This window comes from Atractosteus spatula, chromosome 8 (assembly GCF_055471065.1).
Source record: "Atractosteus spatula isolate fAtrSpa1 chromosome 8, fAtrSpa1.hap1, whole genome shotgun sequence".
NCBI classification, from domain to species: Eukaryota; Metazoa; Chordata; class Actinopteri; order Semionotiformes; family Lepisosteidae; genus Atractosteus; species Atractosteus spatula.
Window position 1 is genome coordinate 9,853,314 of NC_142713.1, and position 13,235 is coordinate 9,866,548.

At 39.4% G+C, this 13,235-nt stretch overlaps 1 protein-coding gene across 1 annotated transcript in view; it reads left to right on the forward strand.

Annotated features, from left to right (window-relative positions):
- cacna1c (calcium voltage-gated channel subunit alpha1 C) overlaps positions 1–13,235 on the forward strand; it is a 414,391-nt gene that overhangs the window by 284,553 nt on the left and 116,603 nt on the right. The window contains exons 5-7 of the mRNA XM_088922581.1: positions 206–345; positions 4,222–4,383; positions 10,192–10,388. Of these exons, the coding sequence (XP_088778707.1) occupies positions 206–345; positions 4,222–4,383; positions 10,192–10,388 (499 nt within the window). The remainder of the gene's footprint in view (positions 1–205; positions 346–4,221; positions 4,384–10,191; positions 10,389–13,235) is intronic.

Sequence of the window (13,235 nt, forward strand, 5' to 3'; positions counted from 1 at the left end):
CTGAATCCTTTTCTATAACCAAGCCTTGTTAGCAAATAATGGAAATTTAGAAATGATTGCCATGTTCCTTTAATAGAATAAAGATTTATTGTAAGACTTGTAATCTGAAACCAATATGAAATATATTATACAGTACATCGTTTTCTCATGTGCTAAAAAGTTGTACAAAATTAATCAATACATTTTCTTTCTCTTCACGTTCCAGGCTTTTTAGTGCTATTTTAGAGCAAGCCACGAAAGCAGAGGGGGCGACTCCGATTGGTGGGAAGGCAGCGGGGTTCGATGTGAAAGCGTTGCGTGCCTTCAGGGTGCTGCGTCCCCTACGGCTGGTTTCTGGGGTGCCCAGTGAGTATGGATCTATGAGCAGCACGTTGCCAGCTGCCCAGATGTGACACATTGTAAAGAATGTTTATTCAAGAACCATGGTTGACACATTCTCATTTGTAGTCAAATTTCACTTAATTCATAAGTAATAAAGCAGTATACCATAGATTAGTTCTATGGTATATACTGTGTATCTCTAAGACCCTCTTTAAGACAATTTGTGTTACTATACATACAGTATGATCAAAGGTGGGCACAGTGGCACAGTGGTTAGTATTGCAGCCTTGCAGTGCTGGGGTCCTGGGTTTAATTTCAGACCTGCGGTAGAGTTTGTGTGTTCTTCACGTGTTTGCGTGGATTTCCTCTGGGTGGTCCTGTTGCCTCCCACAGTCCAAAGACATATTGGAAGATCGACTGGCTTCTGGGAGAATGTTTCCTAGTGTGAGTGTGTGTGTCTGTGTTTGTCCTGTTATGGACTGGCATCCAATCCAGGGTCAATCCTGCCTTGTGCCCATTGCTTGCTGGGATAGGCTCCAGCTTCCCAGTGACCCTGAATTGGATAAAGACGTTAGAGAATGGGTGGATGGATGATCATATGTTCTAGTATTTAAGTTTTATTGATAATTGCACTTTGCACTGTTACTGAGGTTGGGTGGATGGGGTTAATAATCAAACTTACATTGAGCATTGCTGTACTGATGCTGCTCAGCACTATTGTCTGAATAAAAATATGATGTTGACACAGCTAGCAAAAGAAAGTAGACTGATGACCAATATCCCAATGCAGAAAAAAAGAATGTAATAATTTCTGAAGCCATCAGCAAGAAAGAATACCCTTGTCTCCCATCTCCAGAGTGCAGCATTTCTTTGTCATAAACATAAAGTTATCAGTGTAAAATAGCATGATGCCTTTTGAGCTGCTTCTGGTGTGCAATGTCTCCCTTTAGTGCTGTACAATGTGAAAGAAATACACAGAAACCATATTGAGTATTGACCATATTGACCATATTGAGTACTGATGCAATGGCTGTAAAGTGTTTGTAGAGTGCCATCATTTTTCTTAATCTTAATCTTCTTTTCACCTGAGACCTTTTTAACTCACCTGAATTTAAAAAAAAATTCTTAGATGGTGTAAATGATACACAGTGGCTCATTAACATCTCTTTAAATTTCCGCTTTACCACTTGAGTGTTCTTTGGATTCACAGTAAGAGACACGGACAAAGTAATGTAAGTAGACCAAATTCTGTGGACATTTAGATTTTAAAGTCATTTAAAAGTTATCTTTGAAACGGTGTACAGGACTCGCGGAAGTCTGGACCAGGACTGGCTTTGTCTGTTCCATTGAAGATAAGTGTGTTCAAGTCTCCACTATTATCAGACAACTCAAAAGCTTTCTGGTGAATGCAACTGAAAGAGATATTTTAGATTCATCGCAGGCAGCAAATTGTTGGTTCAGGCAAAAAAAAACTGATTGCAGCTCAATGTTCATGTTGCTTCCATTTCTAGATTAGTCTGTATTCAGATACACACCCCCCAACATGGGATTAATTTCTCTAGCTGAATTTGCTAGAGATTATCTGTTTCCATTTGTTACAGGTCCTTGATTCAACACAACATCAAAGAAATAGATGTTTATCACTCACAGAAATGTTGTTGAAGTTTTCTGCAGTCAGGACTCTTTTAATGACCAGTAAAGCTGCCCAAAGGGATTTAACTTAACAGAGCTGAGAGACATGTATTACAGTAGTCCACAATATCTTTGAATTTTATGCTTACCGTCAGTAGGTTTTCTATTGCAGGGTATTGATAGTGCAGAGTTTGCGTTAGTTTTATTAAACCCTGTGGAAAACATAGACTTCACTGGAGTGAAAAACAGTCCAATAGCTCCTCATCTTGTCTAAATCCATTAAAAGATGAAAGTGGATTCTAAAATCCTTAACGTCTGTTCTCTCATGTATTGGAGAAGTCAGCAATAAAACCAGAGACTGAAAAATAACATTAATAAAATCTTGGCTTTAGGATTCAAAATAAATCTGTTAAAGGGTTAAAATGCATTTGTTTTCTTCAATTTCATAATTAAAACCAAACCAATACAATTGGTTAATGTTTTATACTTAAAATTAAATATACTTTCTCTTATATCAATCTCTGCCCAAAGGTTTTGATTGAATAAACTGTATTTTATTGTATACTGTATTACAGTAAGATAAGAATTAACCTAGTTTCAATGTAACAAAGTTTATATTTGTGTTAAATTAAGCAGTTAATTAACAGGAATTTGGGAGAGAGTCAGATCCTAATCCCCCCCATTTATGCTTTCCTACATATTGTGATGAAGCAGAGGAATGGGGGAGTGTTGAGCTCAGATCAGACTGCTAAAAATCATCATTCCCAGTACTGGAAAACTTAATAGTGCACATTCCTCATGGTGTTGCCAGAGAAATCAGTGACACCTCTGGTGAGCTAATAAAAAAGCTCACCTATAAAAAAGAACTGAGTCACACAAACATTGTCTATGTCCATGGTAGCAGATCATTTAAACCTCAGTTGAGACAACTTACAAACCTATAGACATTTTCCTGTTATGTATGTCCACATGGTCAATGATTGTGCTACATAATTTTCTCAACCTCTTCATAACTCCTCAATGCACTCTGTAGCATTACAGAGCCCACAAGAGACTACACTGGCCAGCAGCTGGTTTCTTCATGCCCACCAGTCGCCCTGTTATAGCCATACCAGTTTGCTCACAAAAATCCCAGCAGACATATCTACAGGATCTTTCATTTTTTGTTCCTCCCTTTGCACAGTACTCTGTTAGCCCTCTTGGTATAGTCACATGAAGATATTCAGAAAAAAAAACTATGCATAGCTCTGCAACTCCTAGTATCAACAGCTTAATCTAGTACTGTGTTTTCCCTGGACTACACATCCACCAATCATGCTGTCATTTGATCAAACCAAAAGATAGAATCATTTTGACTTTACCACTCTTTTTCCACAAGTTAAATATGATTGCATTTATACATTTATCTCCACCTTTCTTCTTTCTCTCTCTTGTAATAATTAATAATAATTTATTGTGCTTATATAGCACTTTTCTGGACACTCCACTCAAAGCACTTTACAGATAATGGGGACTCCCCTCCACCACCAGCAATGTACAGCTTCCACCTGGATGATGCAATGGCAGTCAAACTGCACCAGTACACTCACTAAGGAGGAGAACAGAGAATGAATAAAGATAATTCATTCAGTAGATGGTAATTATTAGGAGGCCATGATTGGGAAAGGCCAGAGGGAATTTGGCCAGGACACCGGACACCGGGGTTATACGCTTTCTCTTTTTGAGTTTTTCTTCACTGTTATATTATCATATAACTTTCTAATGAGTATTATTTGCTTATTTTTGGTTTTTAAAAAATGACCAATTTGACAGTGCCTTTAAAAACTCTAATATTTCTAACTATAACCATGGAGAATAACACAACAGGCGAATTTAGAGTTTTTCCTTATTCAAAATTCAGGAATCACTGAATCTCTTACTGTGCTTCAAATCTTCTTAAACTTCTTTTGTTCTCCAAAGAGAAAATATAAGGTCACAGAAACTGTTTGAAATATATTTTAGCACCTTTATACATTTTAAGCATAAATGTGAATTCACTGTATAATGTCATTTCTCCTTTTCTCCTTTTTATGTATTGAGAACATCTCAGTACAAGAGCTACAGTACACTACAAAGAAGACAAAGAAAGAAACGTAGTTTTGGATCACCTTTACTAACTTAATATTTTTATCATCTTCAACACTTTTTAATGTTTTTGGTGAACACAGAGGGAGAATGGATTTCAGTGGTGCTGAAACGTATCTAAATGTTAACTTTGTTGGCTTTCAGGTCTCCAGGTAGTTTTAAATTCCATCATCAAAGCCATGGTCCCCCTTCTTCACATTGCCTTGTTGGTTCTCTTTGTAATCATCATTTACGCCATCATCGGACTGGAACTGTTCATGGGTAAAATGCACCGCACTTGTTTACCTGTCAAGGACGGCATCGCAGGTGAGTGCTTTTCTCACGTGTAACTTCTGATACACAAACACTGACTTTGTCCTATTTGTTTTGGTGAAAAAAGAGATGCATCAGAATCAGGATAGTGAAATTATGCGAACGTATGGGCAGATGCAATAAAAACTTTGGTAAACTATGACATAGCAAAGTTAAATTATGTCATAGAGGACATATGGGAAAATGCTGTAAGTAGTACATGTAAATTTACCTTGGTAAACAGGTGCATAGGTTAATTATCAAGCAGATACTGCAATCCATATAAAACAGAAATTTATTGCTGGGTTGTTTTCACAGGCTGAACCATGTTGGATACAGCACAGAGTGATTGCAAAGATGTATTCTAAAAGTGTAATGACACACACTTACTTGGAGAGGGCGGCAGTTGTTGAGCTACAGGGTGAATCCACGTGCAAGGTTCTGAGTAGAAAGCAAGCACACAGGCGAGAATGAAATGGAAAGCACAGCACCAAGAGCAGTGGGAAAAGCCGGTGTTTAAACTCAAAGTCTCAGACCAGGTCTGAAGCTGGGTAGACACAGAAAAGTACCAGCCTTGGGGAGAATCTGGGAGAGAAGTTGAGAGCATGAACAAGTATAATCGCTGCAAGTAAGCAGGGATAATGAAGCAAGCAAGGAATAGCGAAGCATGTAGCAAGAAAGACGTTTGACTCCAGGGAAACAAACCCCATGCCTGGGCATCAGTGTACAGTACAGGCATGACTTAAGTACAAGAGTAACATGGTGAATACCCGTTAATTAGGAGCAGGAGGTAGTGAAAACTGTCCATAATGAGTTTGTGTGGAACTCATTGATGACAAAGACCCCTGTGGAAAAACCTAGTAGCAACCTGGGTGTGTGAGCTTGCGGTTGCATGGCTATTACAGAATCCCCCCACCTGAATAGGTGACCTCTGGGCATTAGATTAGGTTTTCCTGGGTATCTGACATGGAAAGCATAGATAAGGCGCAGGGTGTTCAGTTCCTTGGCAGGAACCCAGAATCACTTTTCAGACCCAGAATCTTTTGTAGAGAGCTTTTGCTCCGATCCCCCAACAGGAGGGGAATAGGGCATGGGAGTTTCACTAAGGACACGTGAAAGGCTGTAAGGTGCATTGTCTAAGCTGGCAGGCAAAGATTGAGGCAATAAGTGGCGACATTCACTCGTTCAGTGATCCGATAGGGTCCGATTAAGCGAGAAGCCAGATTTGGGTGCTTCGTTGACAGCCAGACCATTTGCCCAGGCATCAAAGGTGGAGTGGTGCTCCAGCAGCAGCTGGTAGAGTGCTACTGCCCTGTCAAAGACCTCAATAGGTTTTCCTGAACACAACGCCAAACCCTTACAAGAACATTTCTGGAATCCGGGGACAGCCTGAGGAGTGGAGGCTGTACCTGTACAGGCACTGTAAGGGAGACATACTTGAGGAGGATGTAAGCAAGACATTTTGGGACAGTTCAGCGCCAGATGCATCCAGTCATCCTGAAAAAACAAAAAATGGCACCACAAAGTCTCTAGATCTTGAGTTGCCCACTCTGTCTGATTGTTGGATTCCCAGAAGGTGACGGTGCTCCAGAACCTTGAAACAACTGAGGGGCACAGTTGGGACTTATATTGGTGGAAGGACTGTGGAGATGGACTACCGACTTGATGAAGATGTCAGCCTTTTCAGATGCTGATAGTAGGCAGGCTTTGGGGATGAAGTATGCAGCCTTGGGGAATCGGTCAGCTACTGTAAAGATTATGGAAAACCCTAGAAAGCGGGGAAGACCAGTGATGAACTCCACTAAGATAGAATACCACGGGCACCGAGGAATGGAAAGAGGATGAGCAGAAGACCAGCTGGAGCTTTTCTTGGGTTCTTGCACCTGTTGCAGAAGGGGTATGCTGCCACAAAGCCCTCAGTTTTGGACCTCATTATACGCCAACTAATGTACCAGTGGATTAATTCCAGTGAATGTTGGGTGCCTGAGTGAACCACAAGCCTGGAGCTGTTGCCAAATTCTATATGGTATTGCTCTGGCCATAGTGGGATCACAGGCCAATGCTGCCATAACTGCCTCTTCCACTTCCAGCAGTTTCCCTCCAAAATGTGGGAAGCCAGTATTATGATCTAGGGATCCAAGAGAATCTTGTCTGGGGAATAGACCTTTCCATTTTTCAACCCAGATTGGTAGGTGATGGAAAAATTGAACTGGGAGAAAAACGGGACCCAACTTCAACTTCTTCAACAAGTGTCTGAGAAGCAGAGCTCAGATAAAAGTGGCATTTCGGCTTCTCAAAGTCCCTGCCTGCCCTGTTTGGGACTCTTTTTGCTAAGGGCTGTGATTAGCATTATTACCACTCTGAAGGTCCATATGAAACAGCAGTAGTGATTTGTGAACCCCATGAAGGGAGGAGTGAGTAGGTCAGTCCTTCACTGCAATCATCTTGCTAGGATCCAGTTGTGGGCCAATACAAATGATTTTGTACACTAGGAAGGTTACTTTACTATTGGGACTCGCACTTTTCTAACTTTGCATAAAGGTGATGCTGCAGCAAGCATTGTAACACCTGCCTGAAATGGAGGGTATGTCTGTAGAGGGGGCTGGAGTAGATAAGGGTGTCATCAATGTACACAATGATTAGTCCCTGAAGATACTGTTAGCTAAGTTTGCAGAATCCTAGAGGTGTGATGAGGTATTCGATACATGACACAAGGAGCCATCCTTCTTCTGATATCAGAGGATCGTTATGTTCAATGGATACATTTTTTTATACATGGCTGCAGACCATTGGTCTTCCATCCAATACCTCCACATGGGGAAAACAAAGCATATTGGACCAAAGATATTCCCAGGTGGATAGCCAACTTCCACGAGAGTGTGGCAGGCAATGTTAATAGGTGTAGAAGTGAAGTAGAAGTGGTTCCTCAGCACAGTAAGCATTGATCTTTACTTACTAAGTTGGGGCATTTCTTGGCAACACAGGACAGTCATAGCATCAGGGTGGTTGGTCCCCACAATAAAGGCATAACCCATCACTATGACTTCAAAGTCTTTCTGTCAATGGGAGCCTGGCCCTTCCGATCTACGTGGGCTCCTTGTCAGTGGTGGATAGGGAGGAAGAATGCCAGAGACCAAAAAGAAGGCTCTGCTGGTGCGCTCTGAGGCTTCTCCTGCCATCGTTCTCCGAGTCGGGCATCCAGCTGGATCATTAGATTGATGAGGGTTTCCAAGGTTGAAGAAAGGTCTCTGCAGGCCAGCTTGTTCTTATGCTCCTCTGAAAAGGGCATTGAGGGCCTCCTTTCTCCACGCCCATTCTAAGACAGCAGTTCTGAATTGAATGGCATAGTAGGCAATCAGTTGGGTGCCCTGCTTTGAACCCAGTTAAAAATGAGTAGATTCAGATACACTGCCAGGGGTGTCAAAGACCTGCCAAAAGGTGTCCGTGAAAAGATAATAGCTGCAGGTGGGGCCTCCTCTCTCCTACAGCCCTCAAACCCAGACCAGGGATTCCCCCAGACAACAGAAAAAAATCTATGGGAAAAGAGGAGGGTTGTAGGAAGAATGTTATGCTGCAATGCATCAAAAATTCCCTACAACTTTCAGTGATCCATCTGGAACTAAAGGAAGGTGGGAGAGAGAGCAGAAGCCAAAGCAGAATCTGGAACTTGAGTGGGGGGTAGATGCTGTAGCTAGAGAATGAACAGCAGTCGATGTTTCCTGCATCAGCAACACTTCCTTCAGCTCAGCAATGCTGATGAGCTGGGCTCTCAAAGCAGACTCATGAGAAGCCAACATCTGGAGAATGGCTGGATACAGTTCTGTTGGCTCAGCCCTTCTGTGATGGTACACGCTGACCTGCAGAGGGCAGAGGTCACCATGCTGAAGGGCTAATGCACATGCAAGGCTCTGAGTAGACAGCGAGCAGATGGGTGGAAAAGAAATGGAAAGCACAGCACTGAGAGCAGTGGTACAAGGAACTCAGTCTGTAGCAAAGGAAAAGTCCAGTAGTCAAAGTCAAAAGTTCCAACCAAGTCCTAAGCTGGGTAGATACATGGAAGAACAAATCATGGGGAATCCAGGAAAGAAGCTGAAGACATGAGCAAGGGTCAGAATACAATGATGCAAGCAAGGAAGGCATTTGACTCCAAGCAGACAAACCCAGTGACTCAGCCTTGTACAGTACAGGCAGACTTAAATACCTGGAGTAACAAGGTGAGTGTTAATTAGGGGCAAGAGGTACTGATAATCAGCCATATTGAGTTCATACAGAACTAGTGGATGATTCAGGCTGACTAAAAATGCACATGGTTGCCATAGCGACCTGGGAGTGCAGGCCTGTTTTACAAAATGGAGCCATTATCTGAGAGAGGAGTTCCACTCTCAAACAATAATTTGCTTTAACTAAAATTTAAAAGGATGTTTACCACATTTTTTCATTAATTATATTAATAAAAAAATGTAGACTTATGAATACCTGCAGCAAACAAGGCAACCTAATGACTCAACATATCATTCACTGTTTAACATCAAGTATTCAGTCACACTTAGAACTCAAACTACACTAAAAGATCTCGATGGTTTTTATCTGATACTTTGCAAGATCAGTAATGTTAGAATTAAAATATCAGTTGCATTAATGTGACTAGGCAGCTGAGTATTCTACAATACAATAAGCTGGACAAAGTTTTTTATTGAGTTTTGAGTTTAGTTTTTTATTGTTGTTCTTAAAAAGGTTACAATTATGTCAGCCCTATAGGAAAATTTTACATTTTGAGAAATATGTTATTCATATACAGTATGTAATCATTTTATTCTTTGTTAGTACATTGAGATGCTTTCAGACTTCATATTACTCTTGCAGAACGGTCTTGAATGGTTTCTGAATATGAAATACAATATGTATCTCTTGCACTATCTACAGTCATTGACTTCACTTAGTAAAGACATTAATAAGTTGTTTATCATTACTTTTGCACTGGGTTGCCGTGTCTGAGTGAGCTCCTGTGCCAAACTTCCCAAATTATTGAAAGTGGATACAATAGATATTAAGAAATAGTTTCAGAATTATTTGCAGGGCTAACACTTTTGGCCTGTGAAGCAACTCATGGTACTCATTTGACATTGGAGACACAACCCTATAAATATATATTTTTAAAATTTAATTGTAATAGAGGTTCAAGCCGGAAGAAACCTGTCAATACCTCATTAAATCACCATTTTATTTTTTTGTTTGATTTTTGGTCTGTATGTTTTCTGGAAATCCAATTTATTGTTCCTAACTGTTTTCACAATCTCAGTCAGGGAAATTATCACTCTTTTCTATGAATAAACCAAAATATGAATTGTGTAAGTTTTGGGGTATCCAAAATTGTGAATGACAGCATCAAGGAAACTAAATATTTTATATTATAAAAATGGAGATTTGGAGTAAATGGGTTAAAAAAATGTAATAGTCCACAAAACATCAACTTAACTAGTTTAATGTAAGAAAACAAGTGAAAGTACTGTACAGTATACTGTATAAGCATGTATAAGCAGATATTATATACAGTAGCTTATTTAACATGCATGTAGAGATTCGTATCCTATCATCAGTGGCTTAGTGAATAGAACACTTGATTAAGAATGAAGGAAGAGACAGTGATATTTTCTTGCAGTCAGAAAAGGTTTGGTTCGCTCATTTCTTCTCAGTCTGGAATTGTATCCTTTTTTTTCATTTCTTTTTGTCCTCTCAGTGTTTCTCAGCTCAGGAGTTCAATCAGGAGCTGCTCATGGTGTAAAGAATTCTGAACTCTATTCTCTTTCTCTGGATCTCTTGCAGGGGCAATTCTTGATGAGAAGCCGGCCCCCTGTGCCCCTGACACAGCTCATGGGAGGCACTGTAAAAACAGCACTAAGTGTGAGCCAGGCTGGGTGGGGCCCAATGAAGGCATCACCAATTTTGACAACTTTGCCTTTGCCATGCTTACAGTCTTTCAGTGCATCACCATGGAAGGATGGACAGAAGTACTATACTGGGTAAGTCTGGCTCCCCACTCTTCTGACCCTCACCTTCACGCAATCTCCACACAATTTTCACTGTCACTTATGGGCTCTTCACATTTGGTTTCGATTCTGAATAATTTAAAAAGACAGAATAAGAAAAAATACTTAATTAACTGCAATACAATAATAATTCTATATAACATCGATTCTTCATCTCGAATATGCTCTTTCTTAATTCATGTTATGGCTCTTTACCTGTGTAATTGTCTTTCCTGTTCATACAGTATGCACATTCAGTAGTTGAGAAATTCAGCATACCTACTGTATAAATGAAAAAGAAACTTGAAATCACTGTCCAGGAGCTCCACAATTAATTTCTGAAAGCCGAAAAAGATTAATCTGCGTTTATATGGTGATGTAAGCTCCTTCTTTACATTATCTGTTTCAATGCCCAAGCATAAAAATAACCTCAAAGGGCAGAAACACTCATATTAAAATATTAGTTAAACCTCACAGCTTGCTCAGTTCTGCTTTCGGACATTTTTTCCATGGAAAGCAAAAACAGAAATAAACACATTTCACTGTTCCTGTTTTTGTGCACGTATTGATTTCAGCGCCCAAAATAATGGTACAGAGCCCCAAAGGTTTCGGAAACTTGGTGCAATGTGCTTTATTTTAATACCACAGCATTGGAGCATAGAGACTGCACTGGCACTGTCTCCTTCTTTCAGCTTTTCTTCCCTGACTGCTCCACTTTTTTCACATTGGGCTAAGGTACAGTCGGCTTTGCATCACACACCCTACAGTGGTGTGGCCCAATATTCATCCAGGAAAGCTAAAAAATGCCCTTTTTTCCGTTCTGAGCTTTAGAATATGTATTGCTAGTTGTTTAGCTTGAAGGACATTTCTTCTGTTTTAATGTGCTCTAAAAATTCATGACTGGAAACCCACACCAAAAACACTGCTCTCAGTGAGATTCTTCTTTTTTTTACCCACTGATCTTGGTACAGGAGTTTGAAATGTTGATAGCTTAACAGCTGCCATCATTTCTTGCCATGCCTCTTTGTGGGAGAGTAGGTGTAAAGTGTCTTTCATGCAAACTTTGCAGTAGTGATGAAACAGACATTTCACCTTAACCCTCCAGCTTAGTGTTCTCCTTAAAATTCTGCTTAATGTCCTTTAACTGTGGTAAGTTTCATTTTGGCTATTCTAGCAGGTGGTCTAGCATATTCACTAAACCTTCAAATTTCCTTTTCCTCTTTTTTTATAAAAATAGGATTAAAGGCCCTCTTGCTATTCACACTATCATTACAGTGAATTCTATTAAATCTGTCCACTATGTAGTTCAGTAACACAAAGCATTAGAACTAAAAGGAAACTGAAAATGAACAATAGCTCATCTTTTTAATCACCCTTAGAAAGGGTGAGTGAAATTGATTTCATGAGACAGTAAAGATTAGTTTTCATTCTGAAAACCACAAGGTTTTGGTTAAAAAAGTCTGATTTTATTTTATTAATATTTTCACTGGTTATTAATTTGAGAAGAATATTTTTTGGAGCTGTTCTGAGCCCTCTTTTCTTAAGAAAGAGCCATTACAGATTATACTGCTCTAATAAATTGTCTGTTTTGGTGGTAAAGCTGCTTTGGGTCTAGAAGTCTGCTGTACCAGTGTCACTTCATAAATTTGTGATGAAATATAAACTTTAAATTTAAGCATAATAATGGACTCTGAAACATTTCCTGGCCCCTTTTTTAGTTTACATTTTTTCTGGCAAGAGTTGACACTGTTTCATGAACTGCTATGTCTTTACACAGCAATTACACTGCAGTTGCATACGTCCTTAAAAATACAATGTGGTATTAAAGGGCTACTGAGCACTTTATCAGAAAATAATCAGTGATATTAATGCTGACCAATTTATTTTCATGTTCTTCTTAATATCCTGTGGAACCTTAATTTTTAATGATGAAAAAATATGAAGATGTAGCTAGAAAATGGCACATGTGACTTACTTCTAGTGGAGTTTAAATGTTTAATGTGTATAATTTAATGATTTAACAAATGCGTTGTGCTGTGGTCTGAAGAGTCTTCACTGTCAAGGCACTACATACAACCATGTCTTTTGAATGTTTCATAATTTTTCTGTGCTTCAATTCATGCTTAAGTTATGCAACTTGTACATGTTATACATGTGTTTTTGTGTTCAGCCTCTAGTGGTAAATTTGGAAAGTTTTGGATTAAACTCTTGAATGCAATTGCTCTCACATTCAGAGCCTAATCCTTCAGCAATGAAGATCTTGCCTGCACGAATTCAGGTCCTGTTAAGTTGCTGCTCAATAAGCATTGTCAGTTAAGCAGCTCAGTAATGTAATCTACACTAATGATTTCACTCAGTGGTCAGAATTGGACACTGACAGAATATTCAGCAGCTTACTAATGAACAAGCAATTTGAATGAGTGTTTTCTAAAACATTTTATTTCTGCTGCAACATGGGTACCATTTCAATTACTTTTTTTAAATGAATATTGATGGAAAAAGCAAGAGCTGGCACAAAGAAGGAAGAACAGACTCAGGTGTTGCATAAGCATGAAGAGAGCTGCTTAATGTAAAATATACAATACATAAATAGATTTTTTTCATATCACAAACCTATGGGAACTTGAAATTGTTATGGGAAATTGGACTGTTGACAGTTATACCCTTATAATTTATTTAAATAATTCTAACGCTGTTCAAGCCTTTTTGTTGGATTTTTCCATAATTATTTGATAGAAAAGCATGAGTTTGATTTTGGTACAGTACAAATGTCATCATCATCAGCTTTTGATAATTCCATCCTGAAAGATGCAATCCAAGACATCAGTGATTTCCCATCAT